This window comes from Mirounga angustirostris, unplaced genomic scaffold, assembly GCF_029215605.1.
Source record: "Mirounga angustirostris isolate CCGP_5_RB_7025 unplaced genomic scaffold, mMirAng1.0.hap1 SCAF_6, whole genome shotgun sequence".
Lineage (NCBI taxonomy): Eukaryota > Metazoa > Chordata > Mammalia > Carnivora > Phocidae > Mirounga > Mirounga angustirostris.
This window is the reverse complement of record NW_026991714.1, coordinates 101,210,556-101,238,168: the sequence shown is the minus strand read 5'-3', so window position 1 is coordinate 101,238,168 and position 27,613 is coordinate 101,210,556. Positions and strand designations below refer to the sequence as shown.

Genomic DNA, 27,613 nt, shown 5'->3' with positions numbered 1-27,613 from the left:
TGGGAGTCTCTATTCTAGTTAGCCAGACTTGGTTTAGAACTAGATCAGCCTTTATCAGCAGCCCAGCAGATCGGGGCCCTGTCCTAGTAATCTTGAGTATTCCTCTTCTAGGTCTGTTGTTACCAACCGTGGTATACCTGTTTACGTCCCCTCATCTGGTTTCCCCATCCAGAAATGGGGCTGAACTGTTGAGATAATGGCTGCACACTGTGAATAAGTCCAGCAGTGTAAAAATTAGGGCAGAAGTGTGTTTCCTTCCCACCACTGTCCCCCAGACCTTTCCCAGAGACAGCCTGGTACCAGCTCCTTTGGGAGCCTTCCAGAGCAACATATAATTGACAGTGTGTGGGATTTCCTCCTTCTCTCTTTTCTTAATCACAAATGGTGGCATATTATACCAGCTTGGTCTTTTTTCACATGTGGAACATCGTAGACCTCCAGAAAAGTGGGAGAATAATTATAATGAGCACTCCTGTATGCAACACTTGGTTAAGAAACAGGGCCTAACAAGCACCTCCCTTTTTTTTTTATTTTTTTTTTAAAGATTTTATTTATTTATTCATGAGAGACACAGAGAGAGAGGCAGAGGGAGAAGCAGGCTCCCAAGGAGCAGAGAGCCCGATGCGGGACTCGATCCCAGGATCCTGGGATCATGACCTGAGTCGAAGGCAGACGCTTAACCATCTGAGCCACCCCAGCGCCCGCACCTCCCTTTGTAAATAACCACCTTCCTGGGGTTGGTGTTTATCATTCCCTTGCAGGTCTTTATTCTCAAACATGGAAGTGTGACCTTCAACAGTATGTATGGTACGGTATTGGGTATTTTAAACATTTTACAAATATTGTATGTATTCTCGGGTTAATTTTTTTCTTCTGGCTAATGAGGTTCATTGATGTCGAGACCATGTAGAGCTTTCATTTTCACTCTAGTATTTCATTTATGTCATACTTTGTTGCTAGGCATTTAGATTATTTCTAGTTTTGTTTTTCTCTTAAACTGCTTCTATAAATGTTCTTGTGCACATGAACAGACATTTCTTTCTTTTTTTTTTTTTTTATTTGAGAGAGAGAGACACAGCGAGAGAGGGAACAAAAGCAGGGGGAGCGGGAGAGGGAGAAGCAGGCTTCCTGCTGAGCAGAGAGCCCGATGCGGGGCTCGATCCCAGGACCCCGGGATCATGACCTGAGCCGAAGGCAGACGCTCAACGACTGAGCCACCCAGGTGCCCCTGAACAGACATTTCTATAGGGGATATACCTAGGAATGGAATTGCTGAGCTGTAGAGAATGCATATTTTACTTTAGGAATTGCCGAATTCCTGTCTCAAATGTTTTGGGGTTTTGTAGTCCTATGATATACAGGTATATAGTTAATCAATAACCTTTGATGTTGTCAGACTTTAAATACTTTGCCAATTTTATAAAAGAGTAAATAGGTTTGCATTATTCTTTTATTTATGCCTTAGAAGCCATTTCATGCTAGTATGGATAGACCTATGTTTTAAATTTTGGAATAATTTTAGATTTACAGAAAAATTAAAAAGATAGTGTGGTGAGTTCCTGTATACTTCACCCAGCTTCCTCTACTGTTAACATCTTATATATCCACTGTATATTTGCCAAAATTAAGGAGTGAACATTGGGACAGTGTTAACTGTGCTGCAGACTTGATGGGGCCTTTACCAGTGTTCCCACTGATCTCATGTTTCTGTTCCAGGATCCAGTCGAGTACCACATTGCATTTAGTTGTCTGTCTTAATCTCCTCCTACCTCCCAGCTGTTGAAAAAACAGTTGGCAGAGGATTCCATTGTATGCATGTGTCAATTTAGTTAACCTCATTGAACATCTCTTTTTCAGAAAAACTGAAATGAATCCTAATGACCCTTCTAAATTTTAAAATTGAATCCTGGCCATATTTGGACAGATGACTGCTTTTGAAAAGAAATTATTTACTTTAAGGGAAATTTCATAAATTAGATTGAAGGAGATACTATAGCAAGTGTTTTTGGCCAGTCTTTGTGATGACGCTTAATTACAATAGAGGAAAAAAACTCCATTACCAGTGGTGATGGGATGCTCTCCTGCAAGTGTGGGCATTGATACCAGAGGGCCTCCCATCTCACGAGGATTAAAACCCAAGGTTTATCTTGTGGGGTTGCATGTTACCCTGCTTTTGGCTGCCTTTCAGAGCTGTTCTCCCTCTTCCTCACATGTCCAGCCTCTGGCGCCCTGTTGTTTGCTCAGAACCTTTGCATTTTGTGTTCCACCTTTCTGGAACATTTTCCTCTTGAGATGATCCCTGTGGCTTCTTCCCTCCACTCAGTTGTCTGCTCAGTTGTTGCCTTATCAGAATTCCCCACTGCTCTGTCTAAATGGCCATGTCATCCTGCCCTAGTCTTGTTCTTCCTTTGACTTTGCTTCATTTGTCTTCATGGCACTCACCACTACCTGGCATTCTGTGCTATGTGTATTTGCAGTTGGTCTGTCTGCAGCATGTGTGACTCTGCTCGGCCCAGAACAGGCGCTCAGTGTTGCTAAACGGTGGTATGAGGTGCTGCCAAGCGGACTCCAGCCCAGCAGGGTTACTGGGCCTGAAACTTCAGTGTGGATAGTGCCAAGTCTTGATCACAAATAAAAAAAGCAGTTTACTGGAAGTCGTTTTAGGAGTTTATGTCCTGCAGTTGACAAATCAGCAGTGACTTTGAGCTCAGGTGAAGGGTTGACTGTTATAATAGTTTACATCCCGATTAGAGGGACCTGCAAATCTGTTGGAGAGGGTTTTTTGTAGGCGGTAGAGACATAGGAGCCTGACAGAACTTACTCTGGTGGCTGTGATTTGTGGGAAATCTGAAAAGGGAACCAGCTGTAATTTGAGAAGTTATTTCCCTTCCGTTGGGTTCCAGAAATTGGCTGTTTGTAAATGGTGGCTTTGAAGCTTTCTAGTCTCTGCATCCCTATATACTTGTGAGTTGAGGGACCCCAAAGAGCTTTTGTTTATGTGGGCCCTAGCTATCGATACTTACCTCTTACCAATTAAGCTGACAATTTTAAAAAATAATCTTTTAGAAATGGTAAACATGTTAACATTATAATTTTAGTGAAAAATAACTTCCCTTAAACACAGACATATTACGTGAGAAGAACGGCTTGAGATTTTTGCAGTTTTTCTAACACCTGGCTCGAGTCTCTGCCGCGTCTGCTTGCTGTGCGTTGCTGTGCCACGTGCCATACGCCTCCGGAAAAGCTCCGCACTGCACGTGTGGGAGTGAGTGAGTGAGAAAGGCAGCTAGTGCCTTGGTAGTACTGTTAGGAGAAGTTTGACCTCCCAGACGCCCTGCAGGAATCTCTGGACCACACTTTGAGAACCACTGGTAATAGCTGCTTTGCAGGAGCTACAGGCATCATCATTGCCACTTAATTATTACTGTTCTGAGTGCTTTTTGCTTCACGTTGATTTAATCCTCACAGCAGCCCTCCGAGGTGAGAGCAATGGAATCAGAATGCTGGAGCATCCTAATATCCTGCCCAAATCTATGCCATGGTCTAAAGTTTAGATTTTGGTATTTCAAACGAAGGGCTGTATTCCTATTATTGACTAAGGTGAGTCAAAAGTGACATATATAGTTGACACATTTACATGTATCTGAAACTTTTTAGTTAATGATCCTGTGGGATAGGCCCAGAGCCCTGAACTTCCGTATTAGTGGGGTTTGGCTGAGATCTTTTTTTTAGCAAATTATTGCCTTCTACAAGTATGCTGAGACCACCCAGCCTGTTAGCAGGGATGGGGTAGAGCCCATGCCGGCTTCTAGCTGACTGAATTGACTCCTCTGCAGCACCTGGGCTGGGACTAGGACTCTTGACCTCTGTTTTGTCCTGTTCACCTGACTGGACCCTGGGCAGTCCGGCCAGGGGCTCATTTCTTCATTGTCCAGTTGTGGCAGCGTCTTACCTAAGGTGATTGAAGTTCATCTCTGATCATCACCTGATAGATTGACACTTGGAAGAAGACCTTTGCTGTAAGTTTATGTTGGATTGGAGTGCTCTTGAATGAACTAGATAGGAATTTCTCTTCCCAAAATTAATTATGCCACATCGCATCACTCTTGTGCAAGCTATGAGGATTGCATTCTTGTCCCTCAGTGTTTCAGTTACGATTGCACAAGCTGATTTGCCTGACCACTCTCTTGCCTTCTCCATGTAGATCAGTATTTTGTCCTATTTTTTTTTTTTTTTTTTTAAAGATTTTGTCAGCGAGAGAGCGAGAGAGCACGCACAAGCAGGGAGAGCTGCAGGCAGAGGGAGAAGGGAGCCCGAATTGGGATTCGGTCCCAGGACCCTGGGATCATGACCTGAGCCGAAGGCAGAGGCTCAACCGACTGAGCCACCCAGGCATCCTGATCAGTTTTTTGTCCTGGAATGATCTTGCTTGTGAGAAAAATTAAGGAGCAAGAGGAGGGAAGAATTAAGGAGGGAGAGGAGAAATAGGGAAGAACCTTTGTCTTAGATAACAGAACTAATAGCCTATTGGGGCCAAAGGTGATGGGATGTCCGCCAAGTGAGCTTTATCGGTACACATTTCTTTTGTGATAAGAGGAATTTTTGGATCTTACTTCCTTCAGATCAAGGCAGGCTGCCTTGGAGCATATGCTATTCTGAATGATTAAATGAGCAGTGTTTTTATTCTGCTCTGCAGAATGCTTCCCAAAGCAGGATCCTCTAAAGAAGAGGCAGGTGCTCCTTGCCGTAGAAGCCAGCTTTTGGATGGAGCAGTCAGTGTTGAGTGTATTGCTTTATCTTCCGCAGAACCTAAGCGCATGAATTCTGAGAAATGTCTGAGTGCAGGGAGCCTGAGGTAGATGCCGCCCTTCCCTGGGTCAGCTTCATTTGGTTTCCTAGCAGCCTGCCTGTTGCCATGGTGCTCCGTTACCCAGGCGGCAGATCCATTGCCCTGTGGAATGTCTGCTCTGATCATTGGTGCTGCGAAGCTGGTTGTATTTTCTCTTACCCTTTTTTTTTGGTAATTAGACTCTGTACAGTATTTAGCATATGTTATCTAAGATATTTACAAGGAAATACAATGGCTAAAATAATAAGACTGATTGTGTTAACAAATGGAGCGTAAGATACATCTTCTTGGGAAGGTTGTCCCCTTCATTCTGAGAGTGTTTTTGAAAACCTTCAGTAATTAAGTTGTGTATGTAGGCTTTAGAATATCCTCAGTGGAGGTAAGCCTTAAAAAGACTTGCTGTTTGGGGACTCTTCAGGTGAGTGAGGTAGATGATTAAGCTGGTATTTAGTTAGGCTTAGATTTGACTGCGGACAACAGAGATAAGGTAGTGGTGGCTTACATATGATAGTACCGTCCCTATCCTTCCACAGGACGTTCAGGAGCCGGACAGTCCAGGGCTAGTATGGTGGTTCTACTTCCAGAAGCTCCGAGAGACTGCATCCTTGAGGTCTAGCCCCTTTCTACATGAGTGCTAAAGATCCAGCCGGCACATTTGTCATTCAAGGCCAGACTGTGGTTTCATGGCCAGACCCTGCTACAAGGGAGACTGGGAAATGTAGTTTTTAAATCTTGGCAGCCATGTGTATAACTAAAAATCTGTGGTTCTGCTCCTTTGAAAGGCGTGGAGAATGAATATAGGGAACAACTTGTGGTCTCATAACCAAACCCAGGTTCCTCTGTTGGGTGTGCAACAAAGCCAGTCTCTGAGACATCAGGTTTCAGCAAGGGAAGGGTTTCTTTGAGAGCCAGCCAGCCAGCCAAACAAGGAGACGAGAGGGCAAGCCTCAGATCCTCCTCCCTGAAGGGGGAGAGAACAAGTTTTATAATCATAGGGGTTGAGATTACATATGTATATTGATGAAAAGGGCGGGGAAACAGGATTGTTCATGAGGAAAGGTGGAGCATGTGCATTGAGCAAACATATATGTGACCTATCCCAGTTCATTTTGGGGTGGGGATGTAAAATTAAAATGAGGCAAAATTGGGGTCCTGACATCATCTTAAGGAGCGGGGCTATGTGCATGCTCCGAGAGCTCCTATAAACTGGATGGGGTCTTGGGCTCCTATCTCAGGTAAGGAATGCAGGCCCTTGCTTGTTCATGGGTTGGAACCTTATCAGTGACCTTCAGCTCAAGCCTCTGCCAGGACAGCTAGTGGATTTTGTTAGGGGAGTCTGAAAAGAAACAACAGCTGATGAGGGAGAAACAGTTCTGGGAAAACAAACTTTAAATCTCCTGGTAGTTTCAGCCTCATTAACCCTATACGATACAGTTTCAGGTTCTGCCTCCTTGGGCAGAAATTGTTCCCTGAAACTGGTGGTAACGTGTAACTTGTTTCTGACTTTGAAGGTAACATGGGAAAAAATTGTACCACAATATAAAAATCAGAACGTGAATGCCTTCCATTGGTGGTCGTCCCCTCAAGTCCATCATTAACAATTAGGTGCACAGTTAACTGAGCTTTGTCGGTACCAGGCACTCTGTCCTTTCTTTGCTTTCTCATTGATTGTCACAGAATTCCTGAGAAAGGGGCACTCTTTTTCTATATTTTGTAGATAATTGTGGCATAAGTAATTGTTCAGGTCTTGGCTTTATTAGCTAGCAGAGCAGGGGTTTCAGGCCAGTCTACTCCCCCGCACTCAGGGCAGCCATCATTTTGTCGTAACGCCTCCTCAACCTTCCAGAAAAGGAGAGGTTTTGAGGGGGCTTTTCTAAAAAAGGTGGGTTCCAGTTGCCGTAACTATATCAGGGTCGGAGGAAAAGATCTTAGCCCATAGTTCCCGTGTCATGAATTATTGAGAACATTTCATCTGTGGTATTTTAAATGCCTTGCTGGGCACATCTCATTCCTGCTCCTGCAAACATCTTGTTTAGTACCTGTGTACATAGTTGTCTACTCCTGGGCTTCTAATAGTGGAGCCTGTGTTTCCCTCTCTGTGACTAATCAACGGCTTCTGAGGATTTGGGTGATAACTCTTTAGGTCTTTGAGCTGCCAGTTAAGTACTTGATGAAGTGCAGAGTAAACAGGGGCGCCTGGGTGGCTCATTCGTTAAGCGTCTGCCTTCGGCTCAGGTCACGATCCCAGGGTCCTGGGATCGAGCCCTACATCGGGCTCCCTGCTCCGCGGCAAGCCTGCTTCTCCCTGTCCCACTGCCCCCGCTTGTGTTTCCTCTTTCTCTGTGTCTCTCTCTGTCAAGTAAATAAAATCTTTAAAAAAAAAAAAAAAAAGAAATGCAGAGTAAACAAACACAACAGCCTGGATTCTGCTATTTGTGCGAGCTCCTATTTTGGGCAAGGAAGTGGATCAGAGAAAGGTCCTGTTGTTGCTACTCCAGGTGGTGACAACGATGCTGATGATGGTGCCTATTTGACTTCTGTAGCCCTGCCCCGTGTTTTACAAATTCTGGTTAATTTTTATAAACTTCTAGGAGTACTAGTAATAGGCCCATTTTGCAGATTTGAAGACAAGTTGTAAGGTCACCTGACTAGAATTGGTGAGCTATGATCTGAGCCTTTGACTGATTTCAAAGCCAGTCTGGTATGGGAGTTGAAATATGTGGATAAATGAAAATGCCAGAGAGGCGCCTGGGTGGCTCAGTCCTTAAGCGTCTGCCTTCGGCTCAGGTCATGATCCCAGGGTCCTGGGATCGAGCCCCGCATCGGGCTCCTCGCTCTGCGGGAAGCCTGCTTCTCCCTCTCTGACTCGCCCTGCTTGTGTTCCCTCTCTCGCTGTCTCTCTCTCTGTCAAATAAATAAATAAAAATCTTTAAAAAAAAAAAAAATGCCAGAGAGACGCTGGTAAAGGCATGATGGCTGAGAGATGTCATATTCTGGCAGTTGAAAGTACGTAACGATGTCATCTTGATTTTTTTTTTTTTTAATGAGAGATTGAGCATTTAAAAAAAATTAACATATAACGTATTTGTTTCAGGGGTACAGGTCTGTGATTCATGAGTCTTACACAATTCACAGTGCTCACCATAGTACATACCCTCCCCAGTGTCCATCACCCAGCCAACCCATCCCTCCCACCCCCCTCCACTCCAGCAGCATCTTGATTCTCAACAACATTCCAGTGACCCCAGTAGCTGCATCTTCATTTTACAGATGAAGAATAAGCTCAGGACAGTGATTGGCTGAAGGTCATTTATTTGGGTGGGACTTGGAGGCAGATCTTTTGTTTTGTTTTGTTTTTCTCAGTGTCCCACATTTGAAAAACATTTAATTTAAATGGTGGGTCAGGTACCTTAGATGTCTCATTTTCTAAGCTCAAGATTTAGTTTCTTTTTGCAGGAAGTCATCACACCTAAAAACACAATGTGGCTCTAGTGAGTTCGCCCTGCCTTCCAGGCCCACTGAGGTTTTTTTTTTTTGGTCTAGAGACTAGAGCTGCTGCAAAGCCCCTTTCTGGTCTAGCTCATGGCATCCGTTCTCAGTAAATTAAAATTCCATTACAGCCCATTTTTTTTATAAATGACCTACATGTGGGTCGTTAGAACATGTCTATTTTCTTCTAGGCCTGGGGAGTAAAAAGGGAACACATTGCACCTATCCCTCTGCTAAGGAAATACAATTGAAGTTCTGTGTCTTAGAAAACAACACAAAGCCTGTCTTCCTTAATAAAAGGAAACCTGCCTGTAGGGTTTTAGTGTGTCTGAAGGGATTATTTCTGTAATCTCAGTTTACCTCGATGTTGTCATTGAGGGCTCAAACGGCAGGCCTTGGAACTGAGAGGGGTAGTGCCTGGTTGCCCTTGCCCTGAGGAGTGTTTGTATCTTAACGTATTTAATTAGAACTCTCCAGGGGGTCAGGCTCATGTTCTGTAAGAACTTTCTTAGAGTTCAGCATATTGCCTCAAAAGAAGGAAGTTGGTGTTTGGGGGCAGAGTGTGGGAGAATGAGAGTAGAGATGAAAGCTTTGCTGGGAACATCTTCTGAGGCATTACTCATCAGAAAGTGGCTTAGGGTAATTTTTATATGTTGGTTGTGTACACACACTGAAAACGTCATTTGCCTCATTGTTACAGGAGTGAAGATGTGTAGCTCCTAAGACGACTTCTAGCCCTGCTCACCATGCAAGATTTCTCTTATGTAGAATTCCTTATAGTTGGACATTTTGTTTCTGCGTGGTTGCTTCTGCTTTTGGAGAGGTTATCCTCTAATGAGGCAGCTCATTCCCTCTTTGTAACCCTGTGGATGGCCCCTACTTCGAGCTGTGGTCTGTTTCCCTTCACCTCTACGCATTGCTCTGAGGTCTGGGTCTGACAGCAGATCCGCTCCCATGTGATAGGTGGAAGGCATCCTTTCCCTATGAAGATGGCTGTGTTTCTCAAACATTGTCTCTCCCAGCTAAACACCTCCAGTATTCTAGGGGACTCGGGAATGGTGTCACGTGCCCTCACCTTCCCGACCTGCTGTTCTTGTCGCTGACTCATGGCAAGCAGAGCACACAGGTGTGTTCTCTCCTTCTGTGGCCTGAGCCCTGCTGCGTGTTCATATATATATATATATATATATATTTTTTTTTTTTTTTTAAGATTTCACTTACTTTTTGACGGGTGGGCGGGGGGAGAGGGAGAGAGAGTGCGAGTACAAGCAGGGGGAGCGGCAGGCAGAGGGAGAAGCAGGCGCTCTGCTCAGCAGAGAGCCTGGCTCAGCCCGAAGTGGGGTTCGATCCCAGATCCCGGGATCACAACCTGAGCCAAAGATAGACATTCAGCTGACTGAGCCACCCAGGCGCCCCTCGTGTTCACATTTAAGTTTAACCTTGTGAGTTTCATTTTTCTAGCTGTCTGTTCTTTTGGAATCTTTCTTTCAGCTTCTTTTTCGGTCCTGCTGCTGCTGCTGCTGGCTTGGAGTTTTTGGTAAGAGCTTTCCATTTGAGTTAGGTGCCCCATCATCTGAATTCCCTACCTCCTTTACAGTTCTTCTGCCACATCACACCTGGGTTTTTGAGACACTAGCATGAGCCATTGCCCACAGAGTGAGCTTTCACATAGGGGTGAGCGTGCCACATGAGGTCTCATCAGGCCTGAGGTCTGTCTTTGCAGCCTGGCTCCTGAGAAGACAAAGATTTCTCTCCTTTGGAATGTTCAGGAATTCCCTGTCCCCCTCTCAGCCAGTCTTCTGTATTTCTGTCTTTCCGGGGCCAGTTCAGATTTCTTTTTGAAGAAGACTCTGCTCGCTCCCCCACACAGCTATTAATTTTGCTGCTCCAGGGCCCCTGTTTTCTATTAACATACCACAGTTTCTTCAGGATCTGTCCCTCCCGCCATGGAGTCAGCCCAAGTCTGCTCACTTTGTTCGGCTGTCTGAGCACAGTGTTCTTGTCCCAGTCAGTGGAGTTTGGTAATCGTGCCTTCATCATAGTTGTTTTCCTTCTTGGATGGGGAAAAACCATGCTTGCTTTTAGTGCCTTCAGTCCCCAGGGGGATCCCTGGGCAGGGGTAGTGCCTGAGAGCTCCCTGAAATGATGTGAGGGTGTTGTGTAGAAATACATTTTCCGGGAAAAGGATTCGTGTCTCAGAGTGTTCCGACCCCACTGTTTGGTTCCCTCACAGGGCATCAGGTCCTGAAATAAGCACCTGAACCCTCCCCAGGTAGCTCACTAGCATCACCCGTGCTTGCGTTTCAGCCTCACATTACCGATCCCGAGGACGCACAGTTGTTTCTGTTAATACACATTGGGTCATTTTAGGACATCAGATTTGTTGTATATACCACAGACTATTTTTATAATATGCACCTTTAAAAATGTGGCTTTAAGTTGGAGGAACATGGGAGTGTGTTACTGAGAATTTAATTTCTAGGAGCTGGGAGTTCAGTTTCATTTCTCAGTGTCCATGAAATGTTTTAGGCTTGACTTTGAGGACTCCTTGGTCTACCAGATTGGCCACTGTACATACATATACACACCTTCTACTTGTGAAAGTTCTGAGGAGGGCCGTGGAGTAACAGTAACTATTGGGATTGTGGAAGGACTTGGGTTTTTGTTAGCTGGACCAGTCTCAGATAACCAGCTGCCCAAGACTATTTTTAGTCCCTAACAGTTGGCCAAAGCTGGTAACAAAGTCATTATTGCACATGATTACTGTTTCAAGTTCCTTGAAGGAGTAAATAAGCTACAAAGTATTCTTGCTTCTTGGGCCTATGATCGTGCATCCTGTTCCCTGATAGATTTTGGCCCTTATAGCCAATTCCTGACTGGGATGGTTGGAGAAAAACCCCGGATCAAAGTTCTAGTTCACTGCACATTTGTGAGAATGGAGAATGGTGGTCAGGCCTTATGTAGAGAGGGCTGCTCCCTGGCCTTCCCTTGCTCTCTGAATCCTGTCCTGGCTCTGGTCTGCTGATGCCTAACCTCTTTCTGGCCACCCTGTGTATCTCTGTGCATTCTTTTGCCTAGAGACTCATTTTGTAGCTTCCTGTTATTTTTCTGGCTCTTTTCTCCCAATTGGAGGTAGAACCAGTTGGTGTATCTTGGGTGCTTTTCAGAATTCCCTGGGGCCCGGTGCGTGGAAGGAGCTTGGGAGGTGCTGCTGGAGCCTGTTTGCTGTGTGTGCTGTCTCTGTGACCCCCGCACACTTTCCAAGAGCCCTTACCCTTGCGACACAAATTTTGCCCCCTCCCCTTTCCGCATCCCTGCAGCTGAAGGCTGGCCGCAGCCTAGCGTGGCTACATTATAGGTACTAAACTTCTATGAACCATCTGGGGATTAGTATGTACTATTGAATCTGCTGCATGTTTTCCCCTGGAAACCAGAGTCCAGGCCAATGGCTCTTGGAATGTGGCTAGTTCAGTTGGTTTGTGAACTGGTTACGGATGCGGTTTTTGCTGCAAAGGGGCATCAAAGGCAGTAACTTGGGTAGCAGATTAATAATTCATTTGCCACTGTCTGAAAGGGTGCAGATCATCTGGCTTGAGCTTTCTGCAGACCTGTGACTCAGTCCTTGTGTGAATAGTTTGTGGAATATAGTTTTGGCCGAAAAGCTAGTAATGACTGCGTTTCACTGCCTTCCCTCTCCTGGAGTGAGAGCACCTGCCAACCTCCATGCTTTGTATACTGTGTGTGTGTGATTCCTCATGTCTGTGGAATCACTGTGCCTTCTCATTGGCTTACAAATTGAAGCAAAGAGCCACATGACTCCTGAGGTTGTCAGTCTAGTTCGTGGGTGGGTTTTCTCCTCAGACTTGGGCCTCGTGTTTCCTTTTCACAGTAGAAGGTGGTTCTGTCCTACTGAGCTGTTGCTGGAGTCGGCTTTCTGCGCTGTCACCCATCTTATTGTAGCCGGATGGAATCTGTTGTTTTCTAGCTGAATTGTTGGCTTAGAGGTGAGGTGCCAAAGTCAAGGTTACTGTAGACCTCTTGTAAGAAACATAGGTACCCTTAAGGCAGTTTATAGAATATTTTAAAGAGATTCACAAACAACATAATTTTGGGAGGTATTTGTTTTTTGTGCAACTTCTATATAATTTCATATTCTTGAATTTTTTTCTATTTGATATATAATGTTTTTATACTTTACAGCTACATAATCTTTTTAGTAAGAATCATTAGTTTTTCCCCCCTCTGTTTTTGGCCATTCAGGTTACATCTACTTTTATTTTTAGTATTGTGAATTACACTTAATATATTTATACATGTCATATTTTACCTCTTGGAATGCTGTATTTCCTTATAATCCATTTCTGGAAGTAGATTCCTTTTGTTTTTTAGAGTAGGCTCCACACCCAGCATGGAGCCCAATGTGGGGCTTAAACTCATGACCCTGAGATCAAGACCCTGAGATCAAGACCTGAGCTGAGATCAAGAGTCGGGGACTGAGCCTCCAAGGTGCCCCTAGAAGTGGATTACTTTTTTGAGGAGAGATTTTTTTTTTCCAGTTTTTGAAATACATTAAGAAGTCCTTAACAGTCACACTTATCGACTGTACAAATGCATATTCTGCTACAAACTTGTCACTTTTTTCCCCCCTCGGCTATTTAACTTTCAAAATATGGCACCTTCTTGCTGTAACTGGCGTTTCTTTGGTCCTAGGGGACTTTGTATCTTTCTTGTGTTTTTCCCTAGTCCCATTTCTGCGCATGTGACTTCTGCCTGAGTCCTTTCTTATCACAGCACATTCCATGCTGTGCACCCGGTTTTGAGTGGACACGTATTCACTGGGTGATACCAAAGTGGATTATGGAGGGTTTTTTGTTAGTAGACTTGTGTGCACATATTCACAAAGCTAGATTTATAAAAGGGCTCTTTTACTAGAATATTGAGAGTCATTGTTTTTGTAATGAGAATATGAATCTTGTTTTCCCTACAGATTAAAAAAACCTGACTTTGTCATTCTTCAGAAGTTAAAATTTTTTTATAATTAAATATGTCTGTTTTCTCGCATAATTTATTCATGGAAGATTTTTAAGGTTGTAAAGATAAAAAGGCCTCATACTCTTTAAAGATAGTTTGAGAGGAAAAAAGCAAAGCAGGTAGTCCCTGGTCCCTCCCAGCCCTGTGACTTAGACTGAGACATCACTGAGCTTCTTGACCCAATGCCGCCGTGTGGTTTGTGTGCCATGCAGCTGGGTGAGGGGCTGAGCTGCTGTCCAGCTCAGTGCCCGGGCTGGTGCTTCACCCTGGGTAGGTGAGTGAGGTGGGACGCCTTCTCATGCTGGTTTTTCTTTTAGCTCTAGCCAGCCCTGTCCTGGGCCTGAAGGAATGCACCAGAGGCTCAGCAGTGTGGTGTCAGAACGTGAAGACGGCAGCTGATTGTGGGGCCCTGAAGCACTGCATGCAGACCGTCTGGAACAAGCCGACGGTGGTAAGTGCCGTTGGGACCGTACTCAATCTCCTTATGTCGTCTGTAGCTGTTGCCATTTACAAAGCACTTTCTTTTGCCTCCCTTCGTTTGCTCCTCACGGTGACCCTGTGAGGGAGGCAGGATCTGTTGCAGGGTGGATCCATTTTGGCACGGTGGAAATGGAGTCTCAGAGAGGTTAAGGTTCTATTCCCCCAAGGTCAGGGAGTCTCTCTTTGGCAGTGAGAGGCTGAGGTCCGCCCATAGCCACCACTGTGTGCACTCCATGCTGCCTTCTGGGCCACCATGCACGTCCCACCTCTGCACTCCAGGTGAGGGACCAGAGGTTTGCAGCTTCCGTTCCCGGGGCTGGGTACATTGGCACAGCTCTATCCCTTGGTCACTCAAAAAATAGATGCTAGGGGCGCCTGGGTGGTGCAGTCGGTTCAGCGTCGGAGTCTTGGTTTCAGCCCAGGTCTTGATCTCAGGGTCATGAGATCGAGCCCCAGGCTCTGCACTCAGCACTGAGTCTGCTTGAGTTTCTCCCTCTGCTGCTATGTGCTCTCTCTCTCAAATAAATAAATACGTCTTAAAAAAAAGTGGATGCTAAACTTCTGAAATCCTTCCCTGCATTTTGGTATTTTCATTCTTTGCCTCTCGCAGACAGGCAGATTGCAGATTCAGACCCTAGAGCTTAGTAGCTATTTAAAATGTTATTTCTAGCTATAGCCAAACTGGAAAAGATGCTACTGAATTTTTTTTTAATATGGAACACTTCACAAATTTGCGTGTCATCCTTGCATAGGGGCCATGCTAATCTTCTCTGTATTGTTCCAATTTTAGTATATGTGCTGCCGAAGCAAGGCTGATGCTACTGATTTTTCATCTAAATGGTGTTAAATATAGCATATTAATGTGGGACTCCTTACATTCATGGGGAATACTCTGAGATGACAAAGCTCAAGTGCATTCTTCCTGCGACCTGAACCCTCAGGAGACACCTGAGCTTTGTTGGCTCTACCAGCTGACTGCAGAACATGCGTGTGGCTTGCTCCGGGATGTGCCACCCTTGACTGTGTGTGGAGTTCCAGGTGTAAAACTTGTCATCAGCGGCCACTAGTGCTGCTTCATTAAGAGAAGAACAATTAAAGACCCTGTTCTCTTAGAAATAGTTTCTGAATTCGCTGAAACACTACCCTCTGTGGCCAAAATTACTTTCTGATTTGGTTTCTGATTTGCTTCTCATCTTGTTTTTAATACGGCTTCCTCTTTTCAAATTCAGCATGTGACAAAGGGAGGACTTTAGCTCTTCTCTTTTGATAGGGCAGTTTCATGGTTGCCTGCATCCGGTATTAGCCTGATAAGGCGCAGAGGTTCAAATTGATTTCTTCCAACGCAGCTAAGTTCACAGGTGTTCCTTCATCTCACCCAGACTTGTTAGGTCCTTCCTTCTTCACGGGTTCAAAATCAGTTGCCCTCAAAAGGGAGCTTCCCACGAGCCTCAAGAAGCAGCTAGAATCGCCATGTCCCGGGCCACATGGGGCCCGGGGTGCCCAGGCTTCTCAGGGGACAGGCATGCTGTTTCTAAGCTCTGGGGTGGTGACGTATGGCTTCCACGAGAGCATAGCGGCCCCTGGGAGCTGGAAGGTAGGTAGAGTGCGGGAGTCAGTGCCAGTGTCCAGCTGGGCTTCTCTGCCGCACCCCCTTTTACTCTGTGATAGTAATTGACCCCAGATGACCGGTTTTCTCTGATTTCTGCTGCTCTGATTTTCACCTTTCCAAGCCTCAGTTTCCTCCTGGAGCTGTTGTGAGCATTATGACATTTGGCCAGTGCCACGTGTGCTGAGGTGTAGACCGTACAAGAAGAAAAGGGTATCTATCCCTAGAAGCACAGAGGGTTCTGGTCAGTCCTGCCTGACCCTGATCCTTCCCCTGGACTTTTCATTAGGTTGGGGAACCAGGATGTGCCAGTGTGTCTGACGTCCCCAGTTAGATAGAAGAGGACAGAGGCCGGGGGGCTTTGCAGCTGTGCATGGTGTGCGTTACAGATCTCTCTCCCTCATGTTCTTTCCTCTTAGAAATCCCTTCCCTGCGACATATGCAAAGATGTCATCACTGCAGCAGGCGACATGCTGAAAGACAATGCCACCGAGGTGAGCTGCCGGGAGTATGTGTGACCTTGTGTGAGCAGTGACCACGTGTGAGCAGGGACCATGTGGTCATGTACATCCGTTCCTTAAACGAGCTGTCCGCAGCTTTGGGGGTCTAACAAGGGATGGTCTAGGTAGAAAGTAGTTCAGATCTTGTGAGCCACATACTTTTTCTGTCACATGTTTTTTTTTTTCTTCCCCGTATCCTTTAAAAATATAAAAACCATCCTGAGCCACAGGCTGTACAGAAACAGGCTGTGAGACCTAGCTTGCTGTTCCCTGGCCTCGGTGTTTAAATGCCCGGGGTCGATGGGGATTTTCGTATCGCTGGTCGCTACCTTTAGGTCCGTTTTGGCCATCTCTGCTCAGGATTCCCTGTGCCCATGAGACTGCAGTCAGAGCAGCTTCATTTTGAGGAATGTCTGCTTTTTGCCTGTTTGACCAGTGCAGCCACGGCCAGCCACTAGCCCTCTCCCAGGACTCTTCCCTGAGGCCGCTGTTTGTTGGGAGCTGTGGAGGTCCTCTGCTCTCAGTCGTGTGCAGAGCAGAAGTCCATCCTGATCCGACCCTTGCCTGTATCCCTTTAGCAAGAGATACTCGTGTACTTGGAGAAGACCTGTGACTGGCTGCCTAATCCGAACTTGTCTGCCTCGTGCAAAGAGATGGTTGACTCCTACTTCCCAGTCATCCTGGACATGATTAAAGGACAAATGGTATGTGGTGGAGAACAGACTCTTTAGGGAACTTCCGGGGCCCAGGGAGGTGCCAGACCAGAACAGAATGATTAAAGTGGAAAGTCTTTTCGTGGATTTGGATTTTCTCAACAGCTTGTTACTATAATTTTGACATCTAAGATGGCTTTGGCCAGCAGAACACTCTGCTTGTAACTTTCACAGCTGGGGGAGAGTACAGGAAATGGGAGAGTTGCAGGAAATATAGAATACTGAAGGAATTGTAAACAGCTATAACATTTATACGTGCCTGTTTGCTAACTCATGTCAGATCTTTTGCTCTCCCTTTGAGCATGCAATTTATTTCATTTCTGTGGTTTTTATCCTAAGTGGACTGAGCTACAGGGGTGTTCTGCTTGCATTCAAATAAGCATCTACTGTGCAGAAACCACGTGCTATTGCACTGGTTTTCAGCCACAAACAAGGAGCTGGGTTTGTGGAATTTAGAAAGACCCTAAGAAAGAAGAGGTGTTCAAAAAACAGGGCCAGCAGCGCAGGAGTGTGCTAAGACTGGACCAAGGTTTTGGCAAGGGTGGCATGGGTCACACCATGCAAGGCCTTTTAGGCTCTATTTAAGGATTGCAGGTGCAAGTAGGAAGTCCTCGGAAGGTTCAAAGGGAGAAGTGACCTTCTGTAAAGGGTTTGGACTAGGTCCCACCAGTTGGGAGTTGGAAGAGGGGAAGCTGGCAGGACAGTCCATGTGAGATGTGATGGGGCAGTGGAGGTAGACAGATGCACGTTCTGTTTCAGAAGAGAAATGGGCTGTACCTACTGAGGGAGGGGAGGAACAGAGAGAGGAGTGAGGAATGTCTTCCAGGTCTCTGGCTTGAGCTTCTGGGAGCCGGGTGGGGGAGCCATTTGCTAAGGTGGAGATGGAGGGGGAGCAGGTTGGGTGGTTTTTGAGCAGGGCATGAATATGAGTCAGGTCAGGAGGTAAGGACAGGGACTCATTCAGGGGCACCGGGTGGTGGTTTTGTTTTCCTCTGGGAAGAGGATTTCCAGCTGGACTTACTTCCCCACTAGAGCCGTCCTGGGGAGGTGTGCTCCGCCCTCAATCTCTGCGAGTCTCTTCAGAAGCATCTGGCAGAACTGAATCACCAGAAACAGCTCGAGTCCAATAAGATCCCGGAAATGGATGTGGCTGAGGTGGTGGCTCCCTTTATGGCCAACATCCCCCTCCTCCTGTACCCTCAGGACGGCCCCCACAGCGAGCCCCAGCAGAAGGTAAGGCAGTAGGCCCAGCCGCTGAGGGCCCCGTTTCTGATTGGAGTAGAAATGGGACATGAGAGAGGCTGTGTGTGTGTGTGTGTGTGTATGTGTTTTCTCAAACTGGGGGCTTATTCCTTCATTTGACCCTGCAGTTACCCGAGCCACCCTTCAAATAGTTGTGCCATGGAGGTTCTGAAGAACTTGGGATATTTAAAGTATGCAAAGACTTCTCTGTGTTCCGATTAAGTTTTATTGAAATCAATGCCTAATTGATTTTAACCTGTTGATAATTTTAGAGCCTATAAAAACACAGAACTGGGGCCTCTGGTTGGCTCGCTCCATGGAGCGTGTAGCTCTGGATCTTGGGGTTGTGAGTTCGAGTGCCACGTTGGATGTAGCCATTACTTAAAAACAAAAACAAAAAACTTTAAAAACACAGAACTGTTCAGTAAGTCACCCCCTAGTGCTGTGGTCATGAACACATAAGGAAATTGTCTTGGGAATTTGGATCCTTTTAGTTACCATAGGAGTATGCTGTGTTTACAGCCTGAAACACCCCCCCCGCCCCCCCTTCCCCCCGGTAGGCTGGTGGGGACGTCTGCCAGGACTGCATCCAGATGGTGACGGACATCCAGAATGCCGTAAGGACCAACTCCACCTTTGTCGAGGCCTTGGTGGACCATGCCAAGGCGCAGTGTGACCTCCTGGGGCCTGGCATGGCTGACATGGTAAGCCTTCTCTCTTCATGCATGGGAGGGTGTGCTGGACCAGGGAGCTTGGCTCTGGACATTGGAGCGGGGGACCCAAGAAAACTTCAGTTACTGAGGTACCGTTTTAAGTTCCAACCCCAGGGCTTTGAGGAAGAGATGGTTCAAACAACGCCCATTTTCTTTTTCCCAGAAAGCAACTGGAATAGTTGGTGGGTACTTAAATACTTTGTTGGTTAGTTGAATTTGTATATATAACCAAACACTTGGTATAAAAGAGTGGAAGGAGACCACTTTTGTGAGGATTCGTTTTCCTCCTAGTCACCATATAAGAAACAACACTAGAATCCTTTATAAGCTTGTTTTTAAAAGCCTGGCTGTTGTATAGTCATAATTCTAAGTGTGCGCTGTGCATGGGAAGCCGTGCAGGGGCTTGCAAGAGATTCACTCGGGACGCCTTCCTTACTTTGGTGAATGTTAGTCCTGCAGGCTAAGAAACTCATTTTGTTAGTCTCTTAGAGGGTTTCACTTCTTGGACCCTATTCACATTAACCACATGTGTGTGAAGTTGACGTGTAAAACCTGTTAAAATGCTAGTTTTGTACCTGGTAACGGAAAAACCTTGGTGTAGGGAAGCTGGTTGTAATAACTCCATGGGTCTGGGATCTAGAGCAGCCTTCTTGGGTAGGAATGGCTGGTTCTGGGAGCTCTGGGTTCTTCTCTGTTGACTTCCTCTGGGAATCTTTTGGCCTCCTTGAAGTATCTTTGTATATCGCTGTGTTAACTTGGCTTCCCCAATTCAGCCCTGTCTGAGGGCTGTTAACTACCCTTGGCTTTCTCACCATGGAGGCACTCCAGTGTGGCCAGAACTATTCTGTGAGGGTCTGCAGGAATTCCTCCTGGATTTCAGCTTTAAAGTCTTGTCCAGGAATGCATGAGTGGGTTTGAAAAGTCACCTAGGGTTCCTAGCAGCATTTCTTAAATCCGCATTCAGAATTGCTCCTGAGTGGTTGCTCTGTGACCTCGGGGCAAGTTTGGGCTGTAAAAGGAGATTGGAGGACCTCATCTCATTCTCAAAACACACCCTTTGCACACCTTTTCCTATCAGGTATAGGAAAAACAAATTACCATCTTTATCTCAAGATGTTTGTAAGAGGTACTCTTGGAAACGTGACAGTCACGCGGTGCCATTGTTGGGAATATGCTGGGTTTTTGGTGTGTGATCGCAGAGGTTAGTGTCACTAACAACTGGTTTGTCTCTCCCCAGTGCAAGAACTATATCAACCAGTATTCTGACATTGCCGTCCAGATGATGATGCATATGGTAGGTGCCATGGGAAGTTCCCTGCTCGCGTTCTTTGCCTCAAACTTTGCATGTCCCGGGATTGTGAGCATTACATGGTTTAGTTTTCCTTTTCTCCCTTCAGATAATGAATTGGGTCACAGTGAACCTTGTTCCACCAGCAGACTCTACCCGCAACTCAGTCCCGTTTCCGCCCCCCCCACCCCCCTTTACCTTCCCTAGCCAGGGGACAGGCTGAGGCAGCTCTACCCCCAGGATGGCCCTGGTGGCTTTCTGGTGGTTATTAGTTGGCCTGTGTATATTGAGCTGGCCATCAGATTTCTGGTATCTGGCTTTTACCCGGGGACCCGTGGGAATAGTCTGCTCTGGAGCTAGGCCAGGCCTGAGAATTGCTGCATTGCGGCTTGAGTTTACTGGTGCAGGGAGCCCTGCCTGCCAAGAGTCGGTCCTGCCCCACAGCAGTGTTAGCCGTGGCTGCTGCTGGAGCCCGTAACTCCCGCACTTGCCTCTGACGCGTCCAGGCGGTGAGGGCACCCCTCTGTTGTTAGGGGTAGAAGATATAGGTGGTGGCAGTGGGTAGCTAGCTCCGTGCAGAAAACCGTGGTTCAGAGCAGCGTGGGCCGAAGGGATTCTTACTTGGGAACGTGCCCTGGCTTCCTGAGATCTAAGCTGCGGGGGCTGAGGGGGTGGGTTGTACTGTTTCTCCATCCTGCTGACTTTCTACTATGTTGAGTATGTTCTCTAACCAGCGGTCAGCAGGCTGTAGCCCACTGCCTATTTCTGTGAAGTTCTAATGGGGCACAGTGATTCTTATCGCATTTCGTCCTGCGACGACAGAGTTGCGGAGCTGAGAGCTGACAGCCAGCACAGTAAAAGATTGACCCTGTGGCCTTGCTGGAACTGCTCAGGGGCTCCGTCCAGGCACGAGAGAGCTTATTTGGGATGATTACACCATGGCTTGTTCTAAAAATACTTCAGAGGCAGCTTACAGAGACACACAGCTAGAGTGCTAGAGTAGGAAATAAAAAGCCTTTGATTTTGATTTGGTTAACTGCTTCCTCATAGCTAACTAAAAATTTTCTCATCCTAAAAGATAGACTACACAGATGTTTTTTGCAAACACGGATGATACTTCCCAAATCACAAATCACTTGTGGTTTAAAAAAAAAAAAGCAGTGAGGTAGTACGGTTTTATATTACTTTAAACTTTGTAGTCTGCATTATTTTGCTTCTGAATGTACTGGTCGTTAAACATTCTTATAAATGATTTATAAGTGATTGCGTAGTCTACTGTTTGGGTAGAACATAATTTCCGTAACCCATCTGCTTTGGTTGTTCAGGTGGCTTTGGGGTTTGTCTTGGGACTCAAAAGCCTGTGCAGATCCCCTTTTCTCCCATAGTACAGATAACTAGAACTGGAATTGCTGAATCAAAGGGTAAGGCTTTTGATCTTTTGTCAAATCGGCCTTCCAGGCTAGCATCTGGCTACCTGGGGAAGTTGCCCTGAGGCCTGCCCAGGCAGCAGCGGATGTGGTGCAGGATCCCTGACCCCCCCCCCCGGGTGTATTTTATATTCTAGCACACACCCCTGATTTGGGCAGTCCTGTGTCATGTTCCACTTTGCTGCTTCTCACCTTGCAGGCATGTGGGGCTTAGGCTTCTGAGGATGGAGAGCTCCTCATCACCTGGCATTTTCTGGGATCTGCTGTCCAATGTTTTGAGTATGATTTGGTGTGTCAGGGGCATGGGGACAGGGCACACACCAGCTGGACAGTGTGGTCTGTCCCTTGAGGGCCAGAAGAGGTTTCAGGGCCCCCTTGAAATAATAGGAACAAGGTAGGTTGCTGATTTGTGACTGCAAGGTTTCCCATGAACTTCTGGTGATGTACTTACACCTTCGTTAACTGATAGTTGTTATTTTAATTTTTTCTTAACTGTTGTGTCGTTTCCTTTCTCTTATTTTCATCTCCGATTTCCTGTTTTTTTGTTCAACAGCAGGATCAGGTATGTGATGGGGAATTTGCTTGTAGTAGTGGTCTGCTGCTTGTTGTAGTTACTTTGCTCATTTTTTTTTTTTTTTAACGGCATGATCTGTGTTAATAGGCTGGTGGGGGAGCTTCTGCATCTCTCTCCTGTGATTTAATACTTGAGATACTGGGGTTCTCCTCTCCCCTTCAAGGGACCAGAAAGGGAAGCCAGCAGGGCCTTGGACTCCGGGTAAAAACCAGTGCTCAGCTGGCCATGTGCATGCCACCAGTGTGATGATGGGGAACCACGGGTGACCCCGGAGATGCCTCGGCCTCCTTAACTGTAGGCCTGACTTCCGGTGGGACACCTTGTTTCTGTCATGACTCAAGGGAGCATTGCATGTCTTTAGTCCTGTTTTCTGTGACCCCAGAAATGCTTCTGCTGCATGAGCAAATCATTTCCAAATAGTGAGCAGACTGTTCCCATCTGTTGGATCCAGAGAGTTGGAAACAATCTCTTGATTTGTGGCTTCTTCCCCTCTGGGTGATGGGGTCCTGCAGCTCCTGGAGCCACATCAGATGGCTCAAAAGCCAGGCCAATGGTTGCATAATACTGGGACCATGCTCCCAGACTGTACTTAACTGAGCTAGTACCCCCTTCTGAGTACTGGCATCTCTCTGTGGGAATAAATACTTTTCAAAGGTATTTTGAAGTCTAATGGGAGAGGCCTTTGGCTGAAATGCCCGCATTTTCACCCGGGCTGCCCCAAGGAGGAAGTAGAACAAAGTTTGAGACAAAAGCAGCCACACACCTCCTGAGTCTTTGTCTTTTTTCTAAAAAGCTTGCTGTGTCTTTGGCCCCATTCTGGTTTTCTCCCCATTCTTAAAGTGTGCCAGAGACAGAATATTTAGGATACTTTCAGACTTCCTCAGTCTTACTTAATTTTAGAGACTTCTCGATATTAAAGCAAGGTGAACAATAGCCATGGTCTAGCTCTCTTGCATTAACAGGTCTCGTGTTAGCAGTCCTATCCTGCTGCTCTATGGTTTGGTGGTGGGAGGCAATTGCCATCAGGCCCAGAGCTAGGTGCTGGTTGTATTTGGTTCACAAAGTATACAGAGCATGTATGCTTTTCTCACTCTTGGCCATCATCATGGTGAAATGGTCAAGATGTCCAAATTACCTAGTTCCCTCTGGTTTGGTGTCTGGATGGGAAAGGGGATCAGTCTGGAGCTTCTGTGACCTGAAAGAATTCATCGGTTGGGGGCATTGGGGTTTTGTGTATACTGTGTTTGTGCAGCCGTAAAAATAGAATGTGTTTTTTTTTAAAAAGTCAACCATTTTTTCTTAAAACGGTCCTAACACTGAAAGATCTAAGACATATGGCTTTCTGTTAGTTTGTGGGCATGGTGGTTCCTCCTCTAGAAAGAACATGCAGCTTATTTCCTACTGAGAGTGAACCAGCTCGACCGAGAAACAGGTTCTAGAGCAGACCAGGTGTCCTCGGAGAGGCTGTGATTGCCTGTGAAAGGGAAACAGGTGCCAGAAGTCTAACTTCCCTGGGGTGCTTCTGGCTGGAGCAGGGACAGCGGTTTTGTCTGCTCTCCCTTCAGAGCTTTGTGGCCTCCTCCCCGTGTGAAACTGGTACATCTGCACTTACAGGAGTCCCTTGAGATTTAACATGGAGTCTCTGCTGTTTTGGCAGTCAGTCTTGATGCTGTGACCAGGGTGCTCCCCCAGCACCCCGACCTTTGTGTGTAGACGGTGGGACTGAGGGGATGGTGGGTGCGGGCCTGCATCTGACTACTGTTTCTGTGCCTTCTCAGCAACCCAAGGAGATTTGTGGCCTGGTTGGGTTCTGCGACCAAGTGAAGGAGATGCCCATGCAGACTCTGATCCCTGCCAAAGTGGTCTCGGAGAACATCATCCCTGCGTTGGAACTGGTGGAGCCCATTAAGGTACCTGGTGGCATCGTGTTGTCCTGGCCAGGGCCGTGTCATGCCCAGGCCACTCTCCACATTGTACCACATTCTGTGAGGCACATGCTTGTTTGGTTTCCTGCCGACTCCTAAAGGGATTTGAGTTTGAGACCATTCATTAGTGTATGGTGTCCCTGTGCAAGTACAGTGTCCCGCTCCCGGCCCTGAGTACGTTCATTTCCTTGGTTATGAACCCGCGTGCTCCACGGGATCAGCCTCCATCTGCAGCATGTCTACAACCTCCTCTGACACGTTTCTGCCCCTCCGCCCTGCCCACCATCACCGCAGCGCAAACCTCATGTTCCCAGGACACCCAGGGCTCACGCACAAGCCTCTCGGTGTGCTGCTTGTGAGCATGGGGGTGTGTGTGGTTTCCCTAGGGCCCTTCATTTGGTAAAGAGCCACCCTATTCCCCGAGCAGTTCACGTTCAGCACCTGTTACGGGCCCAGCAGTGTGTTAGGGACTGAGTCCTGAAACCGTTCACCTGGAGGAGTCAACAGACTTGTCCTGGTGTTCATGTGGCTCCCGCTTTAGTTCTTAAAAGGGCCCAGGCCCCATGACGTTTTACCACGTGGCACATGCATGTGCTGCTTATTCCAGAACTTCCGTGTCACCTGACCTTTAGCGGTCTTGTCTCCCTCTGCTGTCCTTCCTCAGCATGTGCGGTGTCTGTACCACCCGGTTAAGGAGTCAGATGGAGTTGGGGAGGCAGAAGTGCCCTGTTTTGCTGACTGAATTGATAGCCAGAGGAGATGAAGGAGAGTTACAGCTTACATTGTAGCCGCACGTGACTACTACGTTTAAATAAAATCACACAGAATTTAAAACCGTTCAGTTCCGTGGTTGCCCTGGCCACGTTTCAAGTGTGGTCCGTGCTGCTCTGTTGGACAGCAGAGATGGAGATGTGTCTACTGTCACAGAAGGTTGTGTTTAGCAGTATTACTTTATTAGAGGCTGGCTCTGGGAAAGCAGTCTCAGGTACTTGTGAGACGTGAAACACAGGAGCAGATCTGAAATGTGTTTAAAGCTCTTGTCTTGTAAACGGCGGACAGGTAGTGAGTCCTCACTCTGCCCTGCACCCCCACCCACCTTCCCAAAATGACTCTGGAACGCTGAAATGATGGTGACCAGATAAGATACATCATGCGGCCTGCTCTTTGGGGTTTTCGAAGCAGGTTTTATTGCTTCTGTCTTCCTGAAGTATGAATTCCTGGTTTTTCTGTGGGGTTGGGGGTACGTGGTGGGAGGTGGTGGTGGTAGAGCACTGGGCAAAGGGATGGGTCTCCCACCACATAAAACCAGCAGGGACAGGAACTTGGACACTGGGAGGAAGCCACCCTGTGTGTGACATTCTCCTGTCCCTGGCTACAGGGTGTCCCTTCCCCTTTAGAGCTGCTAGCAGGACCCAGGGGGCGTGAGGTGAGGGTCTCAGCATTAAAGTGCTCTCCTGCCCTTCCCACAGAAGGACATGGTCCAGGCGAAGGCTAATGTTTACTGCGAGGTGTGCAAGTACGTGGTGAAGGAGGTGGTCAAGCTCATTGACAACAACAGGACTGAGGTATGTGCATTTCTAGAATGCTAGGGTGTTCCTGTTTCCTAGTGGCAGAACCAGCAGAGAGGTGGGCTTGGCCCTTGCCAGCATTGGACACCAGCTCTGGGAATCCGCACACCGGCCGCCCACCGGTGGGTCCTTCTGGGCTGGGGTTGGGCTGCTTTGTAGGTCTCGTCTTTGTGGGGAGGAAATAGCACCTGGCTGTGGGCTGGTTTCCTGGTCATGTTAGTATTCTGAGATTCTTTCCCAGCCCTGGATTTCCAGCCTCTCTTCTAGTAGGGTCCTCTTGTTCTGTGTTTCAGGAAGAAATACTTCACGCTTTGGATAAAGTGTGCTCAAAGTTGCCTGCATCCTTAACCGAAGAGTGCCAGGAGGTGGTGGACACTTATGGCACCTCCATCCTGTCGATCCTCCTGCAGGAGGCGAGCCCTGAGATCGTGTGCAGCATGCTCCATCTGTGCTCCAGCCAGGGGTTGCCTGTGCTGCCTGGTGAGCGGGGTGAGGGGGCGGCTGGCCGGCCCCTGGGGCTCGGGAGGGCCCTGCCGGCACTGAGCCTGTGCTCCTGTGTGTAGTCCATGTGATTCAGCCCAGGGACGGTGGCTTCTGTGAGGTGTGCAAGAAGCTGATGACCTATTTGGACCACAACCTGGAGAAAAACAGCACGAAGCAGGAGATCCTGTCTGCTCTCGAGAAAGGCTGCAGCTTCCTGCCCGAGCCATACCAGAAGCAGGTACGCCCTGGGCTGCTTTAGGCCAGAAGGTCCGAACCTGCCTGCAGAGTGCAAAGGCTGGGGTAGCTCCCCGATTGTGCCCCCGATTGAAGTTTTCAGGGAGAACTAGCCATTTCTTAGTCTGTTGGCTCAAGGGGAGCCGCGGAGGGGCAGTAATGGGAGCAGCTGAGGGGAGGCTGAGTGTGGGTGGGTGGGGGCATCTGGGAAGGGGGTGCCGGGCTGGCAGAGCATGCGTAGCGCCCCTTCTTTTATGCCTCCACTCTGCATGGGCACGCCTCGACCTGGACCCGTCTGCCTTTTACCTGACAGTGTGATCAGTTTGTGACTGAGTACGAGCCCGTGCTAATAGAAGTCCTGGTGGAGGTGATGGACCCTTCCTTCGTGTGCTTGGTAAGCCTCCGGGCAGCGTGGGGCCCGGCCGGTTCTGCATAGAGCAGGGGCTCCTCTGAGGTTCTGCCAGAGTCTCTGGGGATGGACTGTGGGAGGAGGACAGGGCTTCCCTCAGCGGCACTGACTTTGGAAGTGCATGTCCGAGCTCTAGTTCTAGCTGCTTCTAGAAGCTGATAATTTCTGGTTTTGAAAAGGATCAGTAGGGCAGATCTAAGTCTTCCCCGTTTTCACCACATAGAAAATTGGAGCCTGCCCTGCAGCCCATAAGCCTCTTTTGGGAACCGAGAAGTGTGTGTGGGGCCCCAGCTACTGGTGCCGGAGCATGGAGGCAGCAGCCGAGTGCAATGTGAGTAGCTCGGCCGCCGCTCCTGGATAAGCCTGGGGTGGGAGCTCTAGCTGGCCTTCGTGTCGGGAAAACACGGAGGCCCAGAGCAGCAGCGAGGCTTATTTGCGGCCGCCCAGCAAAGGCAGGGGGACTGACGACGTTCTTGCCTTTGAGAAGTAAGGGTGGGGGTATTTTTTAGTGTTTTTTTGCTTCTGCTTCCTTGTTTTTGCCTTTAGTTCCCTTCTGACAGGGTCAGGATCGGATTCGCATGAGGCCACCCTAGAGATTGCACAAGTCCTCCTCTCCCTGGGGTCAGTCTTGGCTGGAGCCTGGCCTGAGTCTTCACCAAGGCCGAGCCGTTGTTCTTGAGTGGCCCTGAGGCGTGGTGCCTGCCCGGCGGTTCCAGGGCCTGTGGTGCCGCCCTGGCCGGGCCGCCCCCCGTGGTGCGCACCACACTGCTCGCTCGGGTGAGGACGGGTGGACCAGCCAGTTACTTGATGTGCTTTTGCGCAGCTTCTTCTTACTCCAGCGGGTTCCTCATGACCAGTGGGGCGTGGCCACTGGTCTGGTTGCCATCAGTTTGGGCCCCTGCGGGGAAGGGGCAGTGATGCCCACCTGGCCGTGTCCAGCTCCTTGCCCCGCCGGCCCCAGCGCATAGCACAGTCGGCAGGAGTAGGTCCCTGCTGCCATCCTGGGTGAAGGGGCCTGTGGGGCCACTGTTCTCAAGGCCTGAGCCAGGGTGCACTCTTTTGGGTGAGTTCTGCCTTGGGGG

The 27,613-nt window shown here is 47.8% G+C and overlaps 1 protein-coding gene and 1 non-coding gene across 2 annotated transcripts in view; one reads left to right on the top strand and one right to left on the bottom strand.

The window, feature by feature from the left end:
* PSAP (prosaposin) overlaps positions 1-27,613 on the top strand; it is a 33,884-nt gene that overhangs the window by 4,853 nt on the left and 1,418 nt on the right. The window contains exons 2-13 of the mRNA XM_045878018.3: positions 13,687-13,820; positions 15,875-15,949; positions 16,534-16,659; positions 17,701-17,901; positions 18,471-18,614; positions 19,861-19,917; positions 23,691-23,822; positions 25,307-25,402; positions 25,699-25,885; positions 25,969-26,126; positions 26,436-26,516; positions 26,755-26,862. Coding sequence (XP_045733974.1) covers positions 13,687-13,820; positions 15,875-15,949; positions 16,534-16,659; positions 17,701-17,901; positions 18,471-18,614; positions 19,861-19,917; positions 23,691-23,822; positions 25,307-25,402; positions 25,699-25,885; positions 25,969-26,126; positions 26,436-26,516; positions 26,755-26,862 — 1,499 coding nt within the window. The remainder of the gene's footprint in view (positions 1-13,686; positions 13,821-15,874; positions 15,950-16,533; positions 16,660-17,700; positions 17,902-18,470; positions 18,615-19,860; positions 19,918-23,690; positions 23,823-25,306; positions 25,403-25,698; positions 25,886-25,968; positions 26,127-26,435; positions 26,517-26,754; positions 26,863-27,613) is intronic.
* Positions 14,557-14,659, bottom strand: LOC123847186 (U6 spliceosomal RNA). The gene has a single exon (XR_006791440.1). It is a non-coding gene; the product is annotated as a U6 spliceosomal RNA (small nuclear RNA).